Here is a 24920-nt window from a genome sequence, read left to right on the forward strand (position 1 = left end):
GGTAAAGGAAAGTGGTCTTTCCTGGTGGCATCATTCAGTCGGCGATAGTCGATGCAGACTCGCCATCCCGTCACAGTCCTCGTGGGGATAAGCTCGTTCCTCTCGTTGGTGATGACAGTCATGCCACCCTTTTTAGGAACCACTTGAACTGGACTCACCCAAGCACTATCAGAAATGGGGAAAATGATCCCCGCATCAAGGAGTTTAATGATCTCCTTCTTTACGACCTCTTGCATTTTCGGATTGAGCCGCTGTTGCGGCTGGACGACAGTTTTGAAATTTTCCTCCATGAGGATTTTATGAGTGCAAAACGAAGGGTTGATACCCTTGATGTCGATAATCTTCCATGCAATTGCCTCTTTGTGCTCTCGTAGCACCCTCAACAACTTCTCCTTCTCGACCTCCGTCAAAGCAGATGCAATGATAACTGGAAGCTTCCTCTCTTCATCTAAAAATGCGTACTCAAGATGGGCAGGCAGATCCCTAAGCTCTAAGGAAGAAGGAGGGCTCTCGACCGAAGGTCGGTCCATCGGATCGTCTCGTACGATCTCGGCAGACACGCCAGGTTCAGGGTTATGTGACTCGGTGTCGTCATCTAAGGACTGATTGGTCATGGCAACCATTTCAATCTCCGGAATCTCCCTATCGAGAATCTGGGTGTCGGAGGCAGATCCTCCATAAATTTCGCTGAAAAACTCCCCGACATGCTCCATGATGGTATCAATGAAGTATAAGGAGTCATCAGCAGACTTGGGGTGTTTCAGTGACTGTCGAACGTCAAAGGTGACGTTCTCATTCCCAACTCTCAGAATTAACTTACCCTCGCAGACGTCGATCAACGCCTATGCAGTGGAAAGGAATGGTCGGCCTAAGATAAGTGGGACACTATCATCATCGTTCATGTCCAGGATGACAAAGTCCACCGGGAACATGAACTTGTCGACACGAACTAGCATGTTCTCGACCACCCCTCGGGGGTATTTTACAGAACGATCAGCAAGCTGGATACTCATACGGGTAGGCCTCGGCTCGCCTAAGCCCAACTTGCGATACACGGAATACGGCATGAGATTAATACTGGCACCAAGATCTGCCAGTGCATGAAAAACCGTATTATCACTCAAGATACAGAGAATCGTGAAACTCCCAGGATCGGACATCTTTTCCGGTAACTTTCTTTGCAAAACTGCAGAGCAACCAGCACTCAGCGGGATGGAAGAGACCTCAGCTAACTTCTCCTTATTAGAAAGAATATCCTTAAGGAACTTTGCATATTTCGGCATTTGAGTTAGTGCCTCAAGGAATGGAATGTTAAGGTGAAGTTGCTTCAGGAGATCAAGAAATTTAGTGTTCTGCTCCTCGTCTCTATCCCTGCGGACTCTCCCGGGAAATGGGAGTCTAGGTTTGTAGACTCTCGGTGGTGTGCTGGGTAATGGCTGGTCCTCGGCCTGTGCTGTACTTCCTGGGCTTCGCCTCTGATGCACCTTGGCCGGTGGAGACTCCATCTGAATTTCCTCGTCTACCTGCTCCTCTACATCTACCGCAGGCCCCTGATTCACTGGCTAACTACGTGCCCCTGCACCGCTCCTCGTCATCACCGCCTTCGCGAAGGCCTTCGGATTCTGCTTAGTGTTCCTCGGAAGTGTACCTGGTGGCCTCTCATTCAGACGATTCGCTATCTCTCTCATCTGCCTCTCAAGATTTTGAATTGACGCCCCCTGATTTCTCATGAATGACTCGTGTTCCCGAAATTTCTCTTGAGTCTCTTTGTGACGGGAATCCTCTCGAGTCATAAGTTGCGACAGCATCTGAGTCTGCTGTGCCATCTTCTCCTCTAGCGTGGGCTTCTTCTCCCCACCACTCGCTCCTTCACCGGAATCCTGGAATAGACTCTGACGCGGCTGGAAGCCGGAATGATTTCCGTTCCTCCAGTTAGGATTTTGGTTACCTCTCTAACCCGAATTATAAGAATTAAAATAATTAGGGTTTTGGTTCGGATTGTTAACATAGTCGAGTGCCTCCTCCTGGAAACCTACGAGGCATTGAACGGTATCGTGTCCCCCTCTGCGGATCTCGTATAACTTACTTTTTACCTACAGGTCCTTCACAATCTTCGCTAACGCCTCGACCTGTGCCGCGAGGGCGGTGTTCGTGTCGACTGAATGTATGCCGCGTGATAACGCGTCGACGGTTTTGGTGCTCTTAGAAGGTGGTCGCTGGTATCCACTCATGGCTAAACCGTTAAATAAGGCAATGCACTCATCGGTATCCTTTGTCGTCAATAAGTTGCCTCCTGCAGCAGTGTCAAGCATATTCTGAGTCGCGTAAGTCACTCCGTTATAGAACTTTTCAACAACCGCCCAGTCCTGCAAGCCGTGGTTCGACATAAAGCAAGTACGTTTTTGAATCTCTCCCACGCCTCGTAGAAACTCTCAGTGTCCTCCATCTGGAAAGAATGAATCTGGTTACGCAAACGAGCGGCCTTAGCCGGAGGATCGTATTTTTCCAGGAACTGGGACTGCATGGCGGCCCAAGTAGAAATGGATCCCTGTGGGAGGGACTCAAGCCACAGACTCGCCTGATCAACGAGTGAGAACGGAAAGATGCGGATTTTGATGGCTTCTTCGGATACGTTGGCAAGATGAAACGTGTCGCAAATACATGCGATGGGAGTGAGATGTGAATGCGGGTTTTCGTGGAGCAACCCGTGAAATTGAGCAGAATGGGAAATGGTGTTCAGAACGTTCGATGGAATCTGCCAGGTCGTTTGAACTCCTATAGCTGGTGGAGCAATGCTGGATCTCGCGCCAGCATCGACTGGACGAGCCCGGTTTGCTACTGTCCTCCTTGGTGGTGCGTCGGCCATAATCCTATCCCTAACGATGGGTTCAGATAAAGTAGGAGAAAAGAATGTATTACCGACGGATGTAGATGAACTGGAAGACGGTTTTGTACGACGTCTCTCAAGAAGCTCTCTCTCTGGTTCGGGAAATCCTTCAACTTCTGGTGGTCCTAGAGATCGAGTACGTCGCATACAACTATTTAAAATAAATAAAAGAAATTATAATTATCTAAACTATTTTAAACTAATAAACAAAACAAATAAAAAAAAACAAGTAGTAAACAAGGAAAATCTTGACTCGAGTCGTTCTTAAAACGCTTCAAACCGTGTCCCCGGCAACGGCGCCAAAAACTTGATGTGCGAAAATATATATATAAATAAAACACAAGTCGCAACTAAGCTTTAAAAACCAAACAATCTATCCTAGTTCACACAAACGGCAAGTGTATCGATCGCGTATAGCACAGATAAGGAAAGTCCGGATATCGAACTCGAAGACACGTGAAAACGTTTTTAATTACTAAACTCTAACCAAGACTCACCAAAATATTATTTAAATGAATTTTAATATTTAAAATTGATTAAACTACTTAACTTAGTTAAACGAAAACTTTTAACAAAACTCTTTGAAAACTTTGACTGCAGTGATAAAAACGTCTACCTAGGAATGAATCATGTTGACAGAAATAACAAGATAACGGATTGAAAATATTAAAGACACTAGTTACAAAAGATGACACAACCAAAACTTGTTTAAGAAAGTCAAATTACCTCTCAGTCTCTCTAATCAAACTTTAACTTATTTTAGTTGATTTTTAAAGAAAAAACCGGAAAAACAATTATTAACGTGTTCAAATGACGACTCTCCTCTCGGTCTCATCGACACACTAGCCTAATGGAAACGAACACTACGCAACCAAGGATAGAGGAACAATTTAACTTAACCCAAATTAAACCAACTAATTGCACATAAACACTCAAACTTGACAAGACAAAAACCCGCTCTCGCGCCGTCTTAATTCTAACAAGTAAAAGCAACGAGACAATATTACTTCTTATCACCTCTCGGTCTCAAAGAAGGTGTATTTTAACTGATTTTAGATAATTATATTACCCACTTATCCCTGCGGTTGTACACCCCGCAAATAAACCCAAAACACCAAGTTAAGAGTCTAACAAGCAATCAATTAATCAAAACCAATTCAATTAACTAATGCAAGAGGATTATAAGTAATCAAACATAAAACACAGCCATCACACACAATCTAATTTATGGTTTAGTTAAACTTTACATCAATAATTTAAGTCTTGAACATTAACAATCCATTAAACAAGTTAAAACTACTCAACAATCATCTATCCTAGGTAGAACAAACAAGTTTAGCTACTCATCACTTTTGGACTGCCATGCATACTTAAGAAAAACACCATAAACATCATCATAAACATTATAAAACTCATTCAAGATCCAAACACAATCAATTATAAGTCAAACTATCAATCAATTGCAAAACAATTCAAATCAAAAGACCAAATCAATCAAAGTTAGGGTTCTTGACTAAAAAGTAAAGTTTATGGATGTTTTACTAAGTATTATGGCTGAGATTTATGCTTGTTATTGATCCCTAGCTGCTGCCCCAAGGTCCCTCTTTGATTTCCAGCCGCCAACAGCCCTTAGCCGCCTTGCTTTTCTTCTTTTTTTTCTTCTTTTTCCGGCGGCAGAATTCCGATCGGAATTAGGGTTTTGTTTTTGGTTTTGTGTGATTTCGGGATTATGGGATGGCTAGTGGAGTATTTCATTTTACTTGTCCATCTAACCTAATTTTTCATTCGAATAATTGTTTGTATGCTATTGGTCTGACCAACAACATCGTTTCAGTTTCTTTACTGTTTGAATAAGGTTTTAAGTACGTTTTCAATGGCATTGCTATTCCTACTTACTTAAATGATATCTTTTATTTTGAGGCTAAACCTCGAAAAGGTATTTATTAGATTGATGTTCAAACTAACGTATATATAATCTTTCAAAATGTATCAAATCTGGCATCAATGATACATTTCAATGGCATTGCCGACTTGGCCACATAAGCAAGGCAAGAGTTAAAAGACTCCAATCCGAAGGGATTCTTGAATCCTCAAGACCGAACTCTTTTGACAATTATGAGTCTTGCTTAGCTGGCAAACTCGCCAAAGACTACTCCACTCATAAAAGTGAACGAGAAAGAGATCTGTTAGGACTCATACATACTGATGTATGTGGACCTTTCAGAACCATGCCTAGAAACCATGAAAGATACTTCGTTTCTTTTATCGACGATTATAGTCGATATGCTTATGTGTATCTTATGAAACACAAGCATGAAACTTTTGAAATGTTCAAAAAGTTTCAAAAAGAAGTGGAAAACCAACTTGGTAAAACCATTAAGATACTTCGATCAGATCGAGGTGGAAAGTATCTTAGCTCAGAGTTCATCACTCATCTAAAAGAGTGTGAAATTGTTTCACAGCTCACTCCACCAGGCACACCCCAACATAATGGCGTGAGCGAGAAGAGGAATCGAACTTTGCTTAACATGGTTCGAAAGATGATGTGTAGAACTAACTTGCCTCACTCCTTTTGGAGTTTCGCTCTTATGACCGCCTCCCGCATTCGTCAATTACTACTACCAAAGCAGTTATTGCTTCTTTCATCCCGATACAAATATGATTTCTATCAAGAGGAAAGACCACTTCCTCGAGAAAGAATTTCTCAATCGTGGAACTGGAGATTATTTTGTCGATCTTGAAGAAATTCAAGAACCACAAACAACCGCTGAGAAGCTAGAGTGTCTGATCAACAAGTTGTTGTTGCTGATACATCAGACATGAACACGAGCGTTCGTAGAAGTACTAGGACTCTCGCACCTAATCCTAGATACCTATGGCATCTGGATGGTCCGGAATTATTAATAGTAGCCGAGTCTGGCGACGAAGCTACTAACTACATATCTGCAATCTTGGATCTGGAATCTGAGAAACGGCGAGATGTCATGAACGCCGAGATGCAATCTATTCATGACAATCAAGTCTAGAACTTGATTGAGCTACCCCCCGAAGGTCGGGCAATAGGGAGCAAGTGGATTTTCAAACAAGCATCTCGTAGCTGGAATCAATCAAAGAATTTATTTTATCAAAAATGAAGATGAGCCTTGTGTTTACATAAAGGCTAGTGGGAGCACTGTATCATTTCTCATCTTGTATGTGGATGATATACTGATCATTGGAAACAACATTCCTATTCTTAAGGGAGTTAAGCACTGGTCGGAATCTTGTTTTGCAATTAAAGATCTTGGAGAAGCCACATATATTCTGGAAATAGAAGATCTACCGAGATAGATCTAAGTGACTTCAAGGGCTAAGTCATAGTACATACATAAGCAAAGTCATGACACGCTTCTCAATGGATAACTCCAAGATAAGAGATGTTCCATTGCTAAAAGAACCGGTTTAGCTAATCGCAATCTCCGGCAACAGACATTGAAACAAAGCACATGCAAGCAATTCCATATGCTTTAGCGATTGGCTCTGTCATGTACGCTATATTATGCACTAGACCTGACATCTCGTAAGCGTGTTTGGAGGAGTGGAAAAGGAGCTCACTGTAAGGTGTTACACTGACGCTAACTTCCAGAATGACCGAGATGTATATCGCTCATAATCTGCTTGGATGAAGAAATTCATAGCCAACTTCGATATGGTTCCAAGTTTATGAAAAAGATCTACGTAATATGTGATAACATAGGTGCTATTGCTCAAGCCAAAGAGCCCAATTATCATCATATGGCCAAGAACATTTTTAGTTCCACTATGTACGAGTAATACTGGAACGAGGTGACATCATAATAAGCAAAGTAGACACAGATCAAAATCTGGCTGACTCGTTCACTAAGCCAATGACTCAGGACAAGCATAGAGATGCTATCGGGCTTAGACTTGCTAGTGATCTATTTTGATTTAGTATTTGGATGTATGAACGTTTAATCAGTTGTACTTCTCTGTTCACTTTTGATTTAATGGTTATATGCAAACATTGAATAATACAACTGTGTTCATTTTAATACGTTTAATCCGTGAATATTGTATTCTAAATTATCCATAGTCGGTCAGACTCGTGGGAACGATTCTGAATTAAGACTATTCTGACTTTGGAATCAAGCAGTTGACTTCCAAACTCACAGACCTCATTATGAATGACGTTGGATGTAACTCGCATCAAATCATCTTCATGGATCTTGATCATAAGATGTTTTAATAATAGTATGCTCATTTAGTATCCTTAGACCTGAGATACATATTAGAACTTTCGTTTACCGAGGAATATTCTTTGATCATGTCAACCGCTGTTGCGTAACTTCCAGCCATAAAGGCGATTTGTTGGGAATGTTCTGGAGTTCAGTGGGAGTTGTATGTAGTCAAGATGGGATTCTGTACTCTTACAGTAAAATGTAACAGTTAGACATATTGGCGCCCTCGTTGATTCAAACTAGTAAAGTGTGAGGCCTCACCCAAACTTACTGTGTGTTTGATTGGATCACTTTGACTCTATATCGAGAACTACAATAATTGAACACTATATGAGATTGATTTGATCCATGTCTCATTGTTCAATTAATGTTTTATACAGAAAGGATATATGACAACGATTATTATAAATTTATTATCTTGCAATAAGGTATTCCAATATACTTTGGTTATGGATTTAAAAATGTCATATTTGGTTGGGGACAGCTATGTGCAGCTAGCACGCCTCTAGCTGTTAGCGTTGTGATACTGGATTTAATGGTCGGTAAGGGTCAAGTCAACGCGGACCGACCCGAATGTGACCCGGTATGAGTTACACCGGGGCTAACGAAATATAAACCCACTTAAACGTTTACGTTAACTGGGCCCGACACAATCACATAATAGGATTAGTTGATGGATTAGGCTTTGTTTTAACATGTGGGCTTAAGCCCAATGGGGTTTAATTGTTAAACCCTAAATGTGTTCCCTTTAAAGAGATAAAGATTATTCTATTTATGGTAACACTTAAAAACATAAAACCCTAGCCTCCATCATAAACTATTCCGGCCGCCGCCACCCTTGCCGGCTGCCGCCACTAGTCCCGGCATCACCATCCTAGCCACCGCAGACCACCAGAACAAGCACCATCGTCATTTGACTGTTGCTATTGCTTTCTGCCGTCCACAGCCGCGTTTTTCCGGTAGCTGTGTTTTTCCGGAAGCCGTGTAAATCCGGCCGTCTGCGTTTTTTCGGCAGCCGCTACTGCCTGTTGACTATTGTTGCTGTTTGAGATGCCGCTGCTCCACCGAAGACCATCACCGCCGCTCCTACACCGCCGGACCACCACCCCGCCGCCGCTGTTGCTTCACAGGACCGCTGCCGTCGCTCCGCCGGATCACCAGCACCGCCAAATCATGTTGTGTCACCATCTATCTTGCTTCGTTAACCTTCGGTGTCTTCCCGGTTTTGATAACCGAGGTATATCGACAAACTAATCTATGGTTGTTTATTATTTATGTTTAATCGTACTCGTGTTACGTTGTAATCGGATCCGGGTTTTGGGTTTCGGTTTTGGTTCGTTTAAATTGTTTATCCGCTGCGTATCTTACTAGTTCATTTATATACATTTGAATATTAATATTGATTAATATTATTTATCTATCGAAACGAAATTATAACTAAAACGGGTTTAAAATACTTGACCGTTTTCGTTCCGAACCACCGTTGAAACCCAACACATGGATCATGGTTTGAGACGGTATGTTATAACATGCATTTATTATTTTAATTTGACTTAAAGAGTATAATGGTAAAAACGTAACTTTTATTTTTTTTCCTTCCAAACTTGAGAACACTTAAAATGTTTATATTCTTTCATTTACTTTGCTTTTCATTAAACTCGATAACACGAAATAAGTTCATAGTTTTTCCTCTGTATTCTCTCTTAATTTCCTTTCCTTCCCTTTCCCTTATTAAATGAGACTCGGGAAGACACACGGTAAAATTTGATGGTCGTGTATATACGAAACGTACTACTAGAAAACAAGTCATTTTCCCACAAAAATTTTCTACAAATTTCCTATAACAAGTAGTTTCAAAAAATTTTCAACAAAAAAAATAAGCTGCAACTTTGCTACAATATTATCTAATAAACATTATGTTAAGTCAAAATAGTTTTTGTATGAAAGTTATAGGAAGTTTACAACCACATGTTATTTTAGCAATTTTGTTTGGAAAATAGTTGAAAACAATTTTCAAACATGTGTTTTCCAACTAACTTTTTTATTGAAAAATTGTTAGAAACTGGATTTTCAAAAAAATTTCCTACTAATTAAGTTTTAAAAAAACATATATTTTTCTAGTAGTGACGAGGCACACGGTAAACTTAGACTATCGTCAAAGTTTCAGGGCTGATGTGAGAAATATCTAATCAACTTTGTGGAATTTAATTATCTTACAAGCGTCTTATAGACATTAGACGACCATCAAATCAACTAGTACGGGGCTTGTGTCATAAATGCTAGAAAGTCCAAACGACCGCCACATATATTGTTATCCTCAATGACTGTTGTGACTTCTCTTTTGATGTGGGCAATGGTTATTCACACACCCTTTTTGGATATTCACACACTCTCTTAACACACATATTATTTCTATATACACCCTGTAAAGGGTGTATGAATAACATATCCCTTTAGTGTGAGATATAGCACAACACTGTTTCAATACATGCTTTATGAAGACCAACCATTTGTGAATTAATCAATCAACATAATTTGGTATTCACATGAGCTAGTGGTGTGCACAAACCGAAAAAACCGAACCGAAACCAATAAAACCAAAAAAACCAAACCGAAAAACCAAACTGACATAGAAGCCGGTGGTTCGGTTTTGGACTTTAGCAAAAACCGAGATATTGGTTTTGGTTCGGTTTTGATTTTTGCTAAGAACCGAAAAAACCGAATCGAACCGAAATAACCATAATATCTTAACCGTAATCATTAAAACAAAATCTACCAATGAATATTTGTTTAGTTTTAACATATTGTTAATACAAATATATTTGGTTTGCAAGTATGATTAAAAACCAATAATAGGTACTTTCGGTTTTTATTTTGAATTATAATTTCAAATATGTCTTTTATTATCTTTTAATATCTTAGGTTAAAATATTCAATTATCTATTAATCATTAGTTTAAAGAAAAAAAAATGGCATGCTCGATTTCAATATCTTGGGTCAAGTGTTTTTTGCCCAAAAAGTTTTGGCTCGACTAGCAAAACCGAAAAAACCGCATTCAAAACCGAACCGAACCCAAAAACCGAAAACCAAAAACCGAAAAAAACCGAAACCGAATGGTTTTAAAAAATCATAAAACCGAAAGTTTGGTTTTTGGTTCGGTTTTAGTCAAAAACCGCACCGAAGCGCACCACGCACACCCCTAAAAAGCAATCCAAAGATACACATGAACTTATGTACCTAACTAGTATGATCAAATTGAATTTGAATTCCAGTACATATATAACCACAAACTGATGTAACAAATAATCACATTAAAAGCTTACCATTTATCTTTAAAAACAACTAATTAGATAAACCAGCCGAGAATGACACACCAGTAGCCGGTAACCATGCTAGACCATCAATAAACCGTCGAACCGTGAAGGAATCAGCAGTCGGCGCATCCATGGCCATATGGTAGCCAGGCCACTGAACTCGCCCCGACAACGATGCACCCGGACCATAATTCCTGTACTCCCCATACCACAAGGTGTTCAATGCAAAGTTCCCGTACCACTCTAGCCACCCTCTTGGCTGGACCATTGCACTCATGTACGTGTTCATAAACACCGTCCTCGAATACTCTTTCCATGGCCTCCCCAAATAAGTCGGTTTCGTGGCGTAGACAAAGCTATCTTGGATCGAAAACCCTGTATTCTGATTAGGGTTTTTGCGGCCTTGAGCTGTTATGGTAACCTTTTGTAGTGGCAATGGGTCTCTAGTGTAAATCTTGCAGTTTTGTAGGACGGCTGCACCGTTGCCGAATATGAAATCTATGGTTCCAGAAATGGTGCATTCGCGGTAGAATTGGCGGAGAGAATGCGCGTATAGGGTGTCTTGGTAGCCTTCCATGCTACATCGGTAAAATGCAGACTGATCGGAATCGACGCGTAGCGCAACACCTTGGTGGTTTTGAGGGCCGGCTGTGTTGCGAAATGTGATGTCTCTTGCTATAAACCCTCTACCGGAGACAGCTTTAAACCATAAAGAAATGAAAAGGAGATGATTTAGTTCAAATGCATTTGTAAGTAAAGGAGTAATTCAACTTTAAGAAACTTTAAAAGGTTAAAAGGTAACTAAGTACATATATTATTTAATTTAATCTCCTCATCTTGTGTGACATATATTATTTCAAGTGCTTTTATGTTCTTACAATCATGGAATTTTACCACGTGTAAAAATTGCTCAAATTTATATTCTGTGTAGTTACGCATTTTTTTTTTAAAAATTCCTTTCGTCATTAGTTTTACATTTCTGTACGTGTTCACTCTGTAAGGTCTGATCTTTTTATGCAATTTATGCGTATTAAAGCGTTATTTATTTGTATAAAATATATTTTACTTAAAAGACCTGAAATAAATACTACATGTTATGAAGAGTGGGCTAGAGCTTCTTACCAACGGTGGCTGTTCTAAACGTAGTCCATCCTTGCATGAAATTCCGATCTCCCGTCACCACCGTGGCTCCAATGCCATCCCCTACAAGCATTATGTTGGTTTTCTTTTTCTTCATATCCACATTCTCCTTATAAACTCCTCTTTTCACATATATAATATATCTCCTGTTGCTATAACTTGGTGCATCATTAATCGCTTCAGAAATTGAACGATAATGCCCTGATCCGTCCAACGCTACCACCACGTCTGTATACATCCCTTTTGGACTCGCAAGCATCAGTTCTTTATCGCCTTCCGACATCCAATGTGGGTAGAAGGTATTAGTTTTAGCACCATAATTTCTAGGTGGTTTGAAAGGTAGGGTATGTAGTTGAGTATATAAAGCCAACACATTACTAATAAGTTGTGTTACTTGTGTTAGGCTTCCTCTTATGAAGCTCTCAAGGTGTCTATCTGTGCCTTCAAATCCTTCTAGGCAAGTATCTTGATTGCTCAAGGCAGCACTTAGCCATGCCTTTAGGTTCCCATGGTAATGAGGGTTTTGTGAACCGGATCGAATCTCCTTCATCTCGGCTAAGGACCACGCAAGCTCAGAAACCGAGAAGTCTAGGAGTTCCTTGCAATCCTCAATTGCCATTTGCTCTCGTGAGCTTGAAGACAACAAGGTGAACCTAGTGAACGTTTGCATGGCTAGTTGTGTCTCGTTGAGTGTCGCCTTTAGGGCGGCTCTCAAGATTGACTCGGGCTTTTGGTTAACTGAACTGTGGTTTTCATTGTCAAGGAACGATTTTACGTTCGAGAGACATGTGTTTCTATCATCTATATTGCTACAAGCTTGAAGAACCAATGGATTTTCTATGGTTTGTTCTTGATGGTTTAGTGTTTGAGAGGATACTAGCATGATCAAAGGTGAGAAAATGAGAGAGAAAACAACAAATGTTGGGAGTGTCATGGCCACAGATTAAACGGAAACTAATTATGCAAATTTGAAAAGAAAAAGACTCATTTATATTGTGACAAAACGAAAAATAGTTTAATAGAATGTTTGTAGTTTAAGAAAGAGTTTCCTTGAATTAGAAACATATTCTTTTTTTGCCAAGAGAAAGTTGAAGTTATGCTTTTAGGTAGAGTGACTTACTAATATTCTTGGGTGTGATCCAAGGCAGAACTTATATGCCATGCCCGAAATATTTCCAAAATTGCTGCTAGCTTACAACTAAAATACAATAAATTAACCTTCTTTTATACTCCATCGTCTCAGTGTCCGTATTTTCTTTTTTTATTTGTTCAATTACAAATGTTTACTTTCAAAATTTATTAGCTAATTTCTAAATTTACCCTAAAACACACACAACGTAACATTAATACAAAATATTGAAAATAACAATTTCCAAGATCATCATTTTCATTTGTAAGCAAAAAAAAAAAAATTCAACATACCTTAAACTTTATGTAATAGAATGTTTGTAGTTTAAGAAAGAGTAACTAGAATAAACTTGAGGAGAAAGAATACTTATTTTTAGACTCGTATTCTAATTCTAAAAGTAATAAGGAACCGATCTATTACTCCTTTGATCTAGTATTAATTTAAGATCCTAAGCATCCCATATTTATAGAAATTCCTCACGATAGTATATTAGGCTAACCCAAAAGTTTTTTTTATACACTACCAGTGTGATGAAACAACTACAACATATATACCCACAAGTCTACATTGACCTTTTTTGGTACATTTAACTCAATATAATCTCACATGTGTTTCACTCTAGCATATATTCTTATGTAACTCTACTTATCAATCACTAGCTGTATGCTTCATCTATACACACTTCTACCTCTTTTTTGCCATATTATCCAATCAATCTTCGTTAACTGAAATTCACATCTCTTAAGATTCTAATACATTCTGATGGTGTCAAACGAGATTTGTTCACTTTGTTGATTATTTTCCACTATGATTGGAATTAGTTTCAAATTTCAATTTCTTTCATATCCAAACAAACATGACATGTCAAAAGATTTAAATTTTAGTTACTCCAAATTTCTATGAATTACATTAAATGAACAAGCCCAAACTTTTTCATTAGTCCCATCTCTCTTTTGGGATGTTCGGTGTATGACTTAATCTATTGAAAAGTGAAAACCATTTGGGGTCTCTCTCTCTCTTTCTCTCTTTCTCTCTATATATATATATATTGAGAGAGAGAGCAAAGTTATAATAAGAAGTAGGTTTTTCCTAGAAAATGTAAGAAGAGATTTTGACCATTAGATCTTATTTTCCACAATAGGGCAAGATTGTAAATAGCCATATCATTTTAATTATGTAAACAAATATATAATCTAATTGTAATGGTCAAATTAATCTCACAACAGTTACAATCATTTTAAATAAATATTGTTTATCTATAATCAAAGAACAAAATCAATTACAATATTATTAAAACAACCTGACGATATTAATCCATTTCTCTCTCAACATCCAAGAAAACCATTCAACATGAGTAACTTCAAGGACATCGATGAACAAGTTAAAACTATGCCATCTGAACCGCCTAGATTATTATCTACATTAGCGTGTTTCTTGATTATCATAGCCGATTTTATTATCATCATCCGTTTTTTGTGTTTCTTGATTACTATCCACGTTGGTGTGTTTCTTGATTAGATATAACTATCGTAACCTTTATGTTTCATATTGAAAGCCCTCTCATATTGATCGGGGTTTGTTTTACATTACGAGAGGATGCTTTTATTATTTCCATCGGTGTGTTTTTTGTTTTGGTCCAACTGTTGTAACCTTTAGGCTTCATATTGATTGGCTTTTTGTGTTATATTACGAGCATACAATTTATTTTAGATGGTGTGTTATTGTTTCGGTATAAATGCTCTTTAGGCTTCATATTGATTGGCTTGTTGTGTTATATTATGAGCAGACGATTTATTTTAGCCAATGTGTTTTTGTTTTGGTATAAATGATTTAACATTTAGTCTTCATATAGACAGACTTGTGTGTTATATTAATAACATATAAATTATCTTAGACATTTGTGTGTTGTTGTTTAGGTATAATTATTGTAACCTTCAGGCTGTATATCAATCAGGTCGAGCGTTATATTATCGTAATTTATATGTTATCATTTTGTTATAGACATACCATTAAATAGTGTTTTGTGTTTTTTTATTAAACCAAATCTGATCAATATTCGTGCTCCAATTGGTGTTAGGACTAAAGGTTGTAGGCTTTCAATTTGTTTTTGGTCTTTACGCGAGCAAGCTCTAAGTCAAAGTCAATTGGATAAGCCCCAAGGACATGCAGAATATGCCATGAACCTGGTCATGACTCCCGTAATCATCACAAGTACCACATCAACCAAAAAACTTCAGGCGGAGCAAGCTCGTCACATAATGAAAATATGGAAGAATAGCCTAGTTATCTATTTTTTTATATTTCCTTTATTTTTCATAAAACTTTTAACTATTTAAGCTATTCATGTTTACTTTGTTTCGTATGAAAACAGCTGATAACTATTTCAATGTTTGTTATCAATTTTCTTAAAGGTTGATGATCTTTTCTGGATTATTGGTTGTGTGTTTTCATCATTTTTATTTTGTTTCGATTTCTTTTATATAATCATGAATATATACTACGCAAATCATGTTCTCTAATGTAGTATCATTTGATAATATCCCAATATAATGATGTGGTTTCTACAATCAATATCTAACAAAAAAAAATTGTTGATGTGTTTTTTACAAATGACGAATTCAATAGTATCAATTACTTGGTGTTTTGGTTTACAATAACGTTACTCTTTTTCATAATTCAAACTCTTTTTTGTTTCAAATATATATGACGAGAAAAAAGTATAAAGATATTATATTGATAACCATATTTTCGAAAAAATGAGAGGATGATGCATAAATTTAGGAGCTTCCAAATATATTCAGTTGACTCTTTAATACACCAATCTAAGCCTTTAAAATAAAACACTCCTCCACTTATTCTATCTTTCAATCTTGACCATTGATTACCAAGATCTAACCACCCAGATTACTTCTTACACTTTTTAGACACATTCACCTTTTTACAATAACTCCTCCCCATATATACATATATATATATACATATATATATATATATATATATATATATATGAAATCCTCTATTTTACATATCCATACGATTGAGTCCTTGGGTTTCCGAAATAGTGTCAAAAGAAGTGATTCAAATCATTGCTATTTGACTCGGACCTGTTTTAAAAAGTCGAGGTATTTCGAATTGTTTGTTGACACAGACAAAGTAAGGGAAAATCTTTGAATTTTTTTCAATATTGGACCTTAGACATATAATAGTTCCGAATCAAGTCCCTTTAGGAAGAAGATCTTTTGTCTCATGGTAGCCTGCTCCAGTCCCCTTACGAAACATTCGTTATTGGGTAAGCCATACACTTCACATGTTTCTAGCAATTCACATGGCATCATTAAATGATACAAGTCTTGGATAAGAATCTACAACGCACTAGAACTCCCTTGTTGACGATCCTTTACTCCGACAACATCTAGGATTCCTCGAACAATGTGATACCTCACACCAGGTAAATCCTTAGCCCTCCCCCTCATACTAAGACTACAAAATGTTCTTGTGAATTACGGCCAATACCGGGTATATAAGCAGTGATTTCAAATCCAGAGGTTAATCGTACTCTGGAAACTTTACGTAATGCAGAGTTTTGTTTTTTTGAGGTGATAGTGGAAAAGTTGGCGGATAAGTCACCCTTACTGGCCACTCTACAGAACCGTACATGAGATTTTTATCACCTCATACGGATCCTCGTTCAATTCTTTCGAAGTTATTGGATCTTTTTCCGCGTTCGAGAATCCCCTCCCTTCTTCCACCCCGTCTTGAAGAGTAACTAGGACCAATTTACTCACGTTTTCATGTTGCAATTGAACACTTTCCGTTTTTGATTATTCTCAAAGGAGAAGATTATTCTTTTTACCAAACATGTAAGTCCCGTTAATGGATCTTTTAATCTGATATCACGTAAACCCGTTGTTAGGCGGAATCTAACAATGAATTGATTCAATGTAAAACAAACAAACACGATGAACACAATAAAATGCTTCAAAACACACGTTCTATATAACGTCGAGTGCTTAAATAGTTAAACGATCTCACGTCTCTCTCTCTCTCTCTCATGAACAACCAACACAAATCAAACTGCATACATCATATATATATATATATATATATATATATGGGAAAGTGAATATGGGGCAGTTAAGCATCCAACCTTAGATGCGAAACCCCCAAAACTACATATTTTTTAGTCAAATCAATTAAAAAAAAGTTAATTATAGTTATTAAATTCCTAATATCTCTCCATCATTTTCTCATCCCCACTCTCACATCTCTCTAATTACGGATTCACTTATCTTTACAATCTCATGGTAGCCAATTTTCCATCCATTGACACTGAACTTGCAAGTCAGTTGCATTTCACAGTTGATCAAATACATATATTAAAAAATATATATATAACTTGCCGCCTAAAATTGAGCACCTACTCGTGATCCATTTGCTTTTCAGTTAATGGTTTTACATTTAGAGAGCTCAAATTTTCATTGTTACGTACTAGAGAAATTGACTTTATATAAATTAAGAAAGAAAAGAAAAACACGTAAAAAAAATCCATTACGGGTAGAAAGTAGAATCAAGGATAGAAATAAGATTGGGGTAATGATTTATATGTATAAGACTGGGGATGAAAAGTATAGGATATAAATAAGAATTTTAATGAATTTGACTCAAAACTACGTAGTTTTGGGGGTTTCGCATCTAAGGTTAGATGCTTAACATCCCCATATTCACTTTCCCCTATATATATACTAGTTTTTATCCCCCTGTATTACGGGGGTTGTTTTATATTTTTGTTCTAATATTTATTTATTTATTTATTTAATTTATATTTTTTTATTGTATGAAAGTTAATAATGTACTTATGGTTTGATAATAAATTGTTTCACAAATAAATGAGATATTATAAACCGATTTAAAAGCTATGTGGTTTTGATGAGACCCAAGACCCGTTTATTTTTTTTACTATAAAACTGGTTTTTTAATTATAAATAATATTTATGAAAGTTAATAATATACTTATGGTTTGATGAGACCCAAGACCCGTTTATTTTTTTTTACTATCAAATTGGTTTTGTAATTTAAATAATATATATATATATTTAAAATAAATAAGATATTAATTTTTATTATATCCTATTTTATAGGATTTTTACATCAATAATTTGGTGAGAATAATTTTTAATTAAATTAGATGTTATAACCCGTTTAAGGAATATATGGGTTTGGTAAGACCCATACCCATGAATTCGGGTCAAGTGCATGAGAAGCCTCCATTTAAAAATCAAGCAAATCTGGTGACTCCTAAAAAAGGGGGAGCGACCACATCGTGACACATAGGATTTTTATGTCTTCGTTTATATACATTATAGATATATAGTCTAGACTAAACCTTAAGCCCAAACACATGATAGCCCCACCGAAATACATGATTTCGGTTTACATAGAGTATCCCAAAACTAAGTCCAATTACATAAGCGTAAACCATTTAAATATAACCCAACATTCTCCCCCTTGGTTTACCTCTTAATCATCAATCGTGCTCAAGTATGTCAGCATCGGCTTCCTTGTAAGCTCTGTCCATAACCCTGTTCGTATGATTGACCCTACCATTCTTGTGTAATCCTTAGCATTTGGTTCGTAAAGTGGTTCAACTGTAATCTGAAAGCCACTAAGGGTCTTTATGCCTTTTTCACCAAATTTCAGTAAATCCCTTGGATCAACTATACGATATTGTCCTTTGTTTAGCTTTATAATGGCAGTTGTCGTTTCAGTATCATATGTCAAAAACAGCATTCCATCAAGAGCACCCTCAGGAAATCTTTTGGTGATCGGAATGGACGTCACTTTATCAGTTGAAGGCCACATCACATTCATCAAGGTCTTGTTTGTGTGAGGATCACGTACCCCATTTGCTTTCTTGAAAAATGACTCCCCAACAGGCATGTTGGGGAATCCTCGTTCAACCTGATTACTCAAATAATTCTAGAAGTTATTGGCCTTTGGATCATTGTTCAGTTTGTGGAAAGGAGCATTTATCATATCACTTAAGTCAACATTTGTCCACGAACCAAAGTCTTTCATCTTCTTGTAATATTTTGTGTTTCCCGACTTTCGCTTTACCCACCAAATTTCTTTATCCACATCATAGCCCCATGAGACAACCCCCTAGCGATCACCATACTTACCAAAAAAACTTTCTTGAGTTCTACAACGAATTTCTCCAGATGATCAGAAGACACCACATTCTGATTGGAGTTCTTTCTTATCAGCATCTTCCTTTGTATCCTTTCAATTTGCTCAGTTGTCTTTGGTTGTCACACCCTCAAAATCCACTAACGGAGTTTTACCGTCAGAGGGTGTGAATTAACAGGATCGAAATCATTAGTTATAATCAAACACCATAAATAAAGTTTTCAAACAACCAAGACATCAAGTCTTAAGTATAAATGCGGAAGCGTAATTTGTAAACTAAAAGGTTTGCGCCACACAGGACGACTTGAAAACCCAAGTTATTAAGATAAAAATTAAAAGAAGTTTTCAAGCGATGGTGTTTAGCGAATGCATGTTCCTATACCGCGCGTCCGCCTCGGCTACCTGAGAATAACATACTAAAAGTGTCAACACAGGGTTGGTGAGTTCATAGGTTTATATAAATAAAGCGTTTGCGTTTACGTTTGCGTTTCCGTTTGCGTTTGCGTTTGCGTTTACGTTTGCGTTTGCGTTTGCGTTTGCGTTTGCGTTTGCGTTTGCGTTTGAGTTTCCAAATAGTGTTAAGTCAATTATATATCAATAGGTAGCTAACCTATCAAGCATGTATTACTAAGTGTTCGACACCGAAGCTGACTGTTTATCAATTGCCTTGCCACCATGTCAACCACGACCATGGTAATGTGTTAGCCAAGATTACACCCACTCGACCTACAATCGAGTTTAGAGTTGGGTGGGGTTTGTCAAACCTAGTAGTACTACTCAACAATGACTCGCTATTATCCAAATATTAACCGGTTCGATGTTATGAAGGACTTTAGTTGGTTTATTTTCCACTTAGCCTTACAAGTGATATATAAAAACTAAACAAAATCTACAGCGTTGGAGTATGTTATCTCTCCCAAATAAAAGCGTTTAAAAAGAGTAAAAAGGGGACGTGAAACTCACTGTTTGCGAAGATAACCAAAAAGATCCGAGAAAATATGTGCGTCACATAAAATCCTCACTAGTGTTCTAAAAACAAAAACGAGATTTTCTAAGTATTTAAACTACGAGTGAGTCCCTAGACTCGACACATACAACTTATGCATGAGATGCGTTTCGTGTTCGTTTGTGAAATAAGTGCGACTCGACAAACACGTTGGTGATACGTTACATGTGTGAACAACTACTTAAGTTTCAATTATTAACATTGTACATTACTAGAAATTATCCCCCACAAGGGCAATTTGGTCAAAACATAGCAAACATCGATCGGTTATGCATTTTCATGACAATTCAAGAAATACAGCAACTAAATTATCCAGGCAGATTTTCACTCGACAAAATTACTCTTATTAATATATCCTAACATGTCAAATAAATCGCCAAAAATCATCACAGAAGTACACGTGGGTTAGGTATTTAAACATATTTTTATTATATTTTTATCAGGTATGGTTTTATCACAATGACCAAAACATCACAGCAAACACACAGCTATCGTTATCATGCGCAACAGAATGTTATTTATCATTCCTGTTAAATGACAAATCAAATTAATGCAAGACCAATTGGGTTAGATTCCTAACTCAATATATTTTCTTCCAGAAGTGGAACCAACCCATTTGGTCTTGTAGTTTATGAGATATCTTAGTCGAAAACAGCCTAACAGCAGGTCTCCTGAATCAGCCTTGCACAACAGTTTTGTAAAATAATAAAAACTTACTTTTATACGTCCAAAAATTACAAACTTAGACTTTTCAGAAACTAGACTCTACTTAGTATATTATAGAATCAACAATCACATCAAAACATGTAATTAACATCGAGTTACAGTCATTTAAACACGAATTCAATAATCTGTCCAGCATCAGTTTTCATCAAAACTCAACATACAAATAACCTATGAACTATAAATCATGCATACAACCCTAACTAATCAACAATCAACATATTTAGCATTTAGGGTTTATGATTAATGTGTTCAATGATGCCAAAAATCAATAGAATAGGCTACATATAGTGTTTAGTTTACCTAGTTAACACTTTAAGCCTTCAACAAGTTGCGAGGATGATTGTATGTGTATGTGTTTTGTGTGTTTCGGTAGATCCAAGGGGGAGGGGGGCTGCCGTCGCAGGTGGTAGAGGGAGAGGGAGAAGAGGGTTAGTGTTTATGGTTAAGGTTGTTTATATATTAATTAAATAAATGAAAAGTTACAACTAGCACCCTCAACTTCTATTTTGTATAATTCTAGCATAAAACATAAATCACCTCCATAATATAATGACATGTATACAAGCACACATTTATACATATAAACGTAACACATAATTATATCAAGTACTTGTTTATAATATTCATCGTTTGTTCACCAATGGTTTGAGTCGACTCGTGTGTGTTTCGGTGAAATTCCGAAAGACTACTTGTGTAGTGATTGTCATGCGTCATCTAAACCCTAGTTTAAATGTAATGAGATATGTGTTACAGTTCGTGTGATCTTAAGTTTGAATTAACGGAGTTCGGATTAATGGAGTTAACCTGAAATTGACGAGTGTCACATCATTACCATGTTGAAAGAATTTTCGTCCCGAAAATTTGAGTCAAGTCGCGATGGGTGTCTGAAAAAGGCAAAAATTTTCAGTTTGTCATATCATCCCCTAGTAGAAAGAAATTTCGTCCCGAAATTTAATTCATACCACTGGTGACTTCTGACGTTTTGTCGGCTTTCGCGGTTTTCGGTGCTTGGTTAGCCCTTCAAAAAGGTGAGGATACTTCTTCATCATTTGATCCTCGCGTTCCCACGTGAACTCTGGTCCACGTCTCGAGTTCCAACAAACTTTAACTATTGGAATTTTGCTGTGTTTGAGTGTTTTGGTTTCCCAATCCAAAACTTCGACTGGTTCTTCGATGAATCGTAGCTGTTCATCAACTTGCAACTCTCCCAAAGGAACTGCTTGGCTTCGTCAGAAAGGCATTTCTTCAAGTTGGATACACGGAAAACGTTATGTACGCCACTGAGTTCTGTTTGTAAATCCAATCGGTATGCTACCGGACCAATGCGTTCTGTTATCCGGTATGGGCCAACGTATCGTGGGTTGAGTTTGTTTCGCTTTCCAAAGCGGACTACACCTTTCCAAGGTGAGACTTTGAGTAAAACTTGGTCGTTCCCTTGGAAATCCAGAGGTTTTTGGCGCTTGTCGGCGTAACTCTTTTGGCGATCTCGTGCTGCCGCCATGCGGATTCGGATTTGGACAATCTTTTCAGAGGTTTCAAGTACTAGTTCTGGACCAGTGATTTGGCTATCACCCACCTCTGCCCAGCAGAGAGGTGATCGACACATTCGTCGTACAACGCTTCAAACGGCGCTGCTTTAATGCTTGCGTGGTAGCTGTTATTATACGAAAACTCTACCAAAGGCAAGTGAGGTTCCTAACTTTTTCCGAAATCCAACACGCATGCACGCAACATGTCTTCCAAGGTCTGAATGGTGCGTTCACAGGCTCATATCAAGGCGGTTGCCTAGTGCGCTCTATAACGACTTCCAAAAGTGCGAAGTGAAACGGGAATCTCGATCAGATATGATTGAGACAGGAACTCCGTGTCTAGACACTACTTCTTTCATATAGATGCGAATCAGTCTTTCCATTTTGTCCGATTCCTTGATCGCTAAGAAATGCGCAGACTTAGTCAACCAGTCAACGATCACCCATATGGTATCGCATCCCGTCGGTGTTTTGGGAAATCCCGTGATGAAATCCATGGAAATGTGTTCCCATTTCCACGTCGGAAGTTCCGGTTGCTGTAGCAGACCAGATGGTTTCTGATATTCCACTTTAACTCTTGCACAAGTCAAGCATTTGCTCACGTAGGTGGCAATGTCGGCTTTCATGTTTGGCCACCAGTAAAGTGCCTTTAGGTCATGGTACATTTTATCTGAGCCTGGGTGAATGAATATCGGGACTTGTGTGCTTCGTCCATCACTAGAGTTCTCAACTCTCCATATCGAGGGACCCAGATCCGGTTTTCGAAATATCGGACCCCGTCCGATTTGGTTTCAAGCTGCTTGTCCATGCCCCGCATGAGTTCTGATGGGAGGTTATCGTCTTTCAACGCTTCGAGTTGAGCATCACGAAACTGATCAGGTAAGTTGGCGTGAATCGTGAGTTGTAATGCTCGCACTTGTCTAGGTTTATCGGTTTCTTTTCTGCTGAGAGCATCGGCCACTACGTTGGCCTTTCCCGGGTGGTATTTGATGGCACAGTCATGATCCTTAAGTAGCTCAACCCAACGACGCTGTCGCATGTTCAACTCCTTTTGATCATAGATATGTTGGAGGCTCTTGTGGTCGGTGTAGATAGTAAACTTGGTACCGTACAAGTAATGCCTCCATATCTTAAGAGCAAACACCACGGCTCCGAGTTCCAGGTCATGGGTCGTGTAGTTCTTCTCGTGGATCCGTAGTTGTCGAGAGGCATAGGCTATAACCTTCTCGAGTTGCATCAACACGCAACCGAGAACCTATATCGATGCGTCACAATGCACCTCAAAATTCTCCGTTCCCTCGGGGAGGGCTAGGATAGGTGCGCTACAGAGTTTGGTTTTCAACAATTGGAAGGCAGACTCCTACGCGTCACCCCAATTGTACTTAGTACCCTATTGTGTCAGTGCGGTGAGGGGTTGAGCAATCTTTGAAAATCCCTCGAAGAAACGTCGGTAGTAGCCAGCCAGTCCTAGGAATTGTCGCACCTCAGTCGGAGTCTTAGGTGCTTCCCAGTTTTTGATGGCCTCTACCTTGCCGGGATCGACATGGATACCATTCTCATTGATCACATGTCCTAAGAAGTGAACCTCGCGAAGCCAAAATTCGCATTTCGAGAGTTTAGCGTTCAGTTGTTCCTTCTTCAGCAATTCTAGGATCAACCTCAGGTGTTCTTCGTGGTCGGTCTTGTTCTTGGAGTAGACGAGGATATCATCAATGAAAACAATCACAAACTTGTCGAGGTACGCCTTGCATACTCTGTTCATGAGATCCATAAATACGGCTGGTGCGTTGGTTAAGCCAAAAGGCATAACCGAAAACTCGTAGTGACCGTACCGAGTTCTGAATGCCGTCTTTGAAATGTCTTCTCCGCGCATTCTTAATTGATGGTAACCAGATCTCAAATCGATCTTCGAGTAGTAACTCGATCCTTGAAGCTGGTCGAACAGATCATCAATTCGGGGTAGGGGATAACGGTTCTTGATCGTCACCTTGTTCAGCTCTCGGTAGTCGATGCACATGCGGAAAGTCCCGTCCTTCTTTCGAACAAATAAGACAGGGGCTCCCCATGGTGATGAGCTAGGTCGGATAAAACCTTTATCCAACAAGTCTTGCAATTGAGTGGACAACTCCTGAAGCTCTGCCGGTGCGAGCCGATACGGGGCTCGGGCTATGGGTGCTGCACCGGGGGCCAATTCGGTTTGGAATTCAATTTGTCGAATAGGTGGGAATCCAGGCAAATCCTCCGGGAAGACTTCCGAAAAATCTCGCACAATCGGTATGTCTTCGATTCGCTTCTCCTCCGCGGGTTTCTCAACAATATGAGCTAAAATCGCTGGATGGCCCTTTCGCAAATATTTCTGCACCTTCATGAGGGTGATGACGCTTGTAGTCATGCCGCTCTTCTCGCCCTGTATCGAGATGATTTCGCCGGAAGAGGTAGTGAAATGGACTATCTTGTCGTGACATATAATCTCAGCTCTATTCTCAGATAGCCAGTCCATTCCGACAACGACATCGAAACTACCAAGCGTAAAGGGTATGAGGTCGATATCGAAGGTATGACCCGACAGTTTCAACTTACATCCCGCTAGTACATGAGTTGTTTCTATAGACTTACCGTCAGCTAATTCAACAGGAAACTTAGCATCTAACGGGGTTGGAGTTAAGTCTAAGAGTTTACTAAAGGCTTTCGATACAAAACTCCTATCAGCTCCAGTGTCAAACAAAATAGAAGCAGAACAGTCGTTCACAGGGAACTTACCGGTA

The 24920-nt window shown here is 38.5% G+C and overlaps 1 protein-coding gene across 1 annotated transcript; it reads right to left on the minus strand.

The window, feature by feature from the left end:
• Window positions 1–10411: 10411 nt before the first annotated feature.
• Window positions 10412–12521, minus strand: LOC143576098 (putative pectinesterase/pectinesterase inhibitor 22). The gene is made up of 2 exons (XM_077060286.1): window positions 11562–12521; window positions 10412–11138 (listed from the first exon to the last, which is right to left on the minus strand). Exons 1-2 carry the CDS (start codon window positions 12511–12513, stop codon window positions 10468–10470), a joined length of 1623 nt encoding a protein of 540 aa, XP_076916401.1. The 5' UTR covers window positions 12514–12521; the 3' UTR covers window positions 10412–10467.
• Between the last annotated feature and the right edge of the window lie 12399 nt (window positions 12522–24920).

This window comes from Bidens hawaiensis, unplaced genomic scaffold (genome assembly GCF_021521415.1).
Source record: "Bidens hawaiensis isolate Kalapana, Puna unplaced genomic scaffold, B.hawaiensis_p1.1 tig00027988_1, whole genome shotgun sequence".
NCBI lineage: Eukaryota > Viridiplantae > Streptophyta > Magnoliopsida > Asterales > Asteraceae > Bidens > Bidens hawaiensis.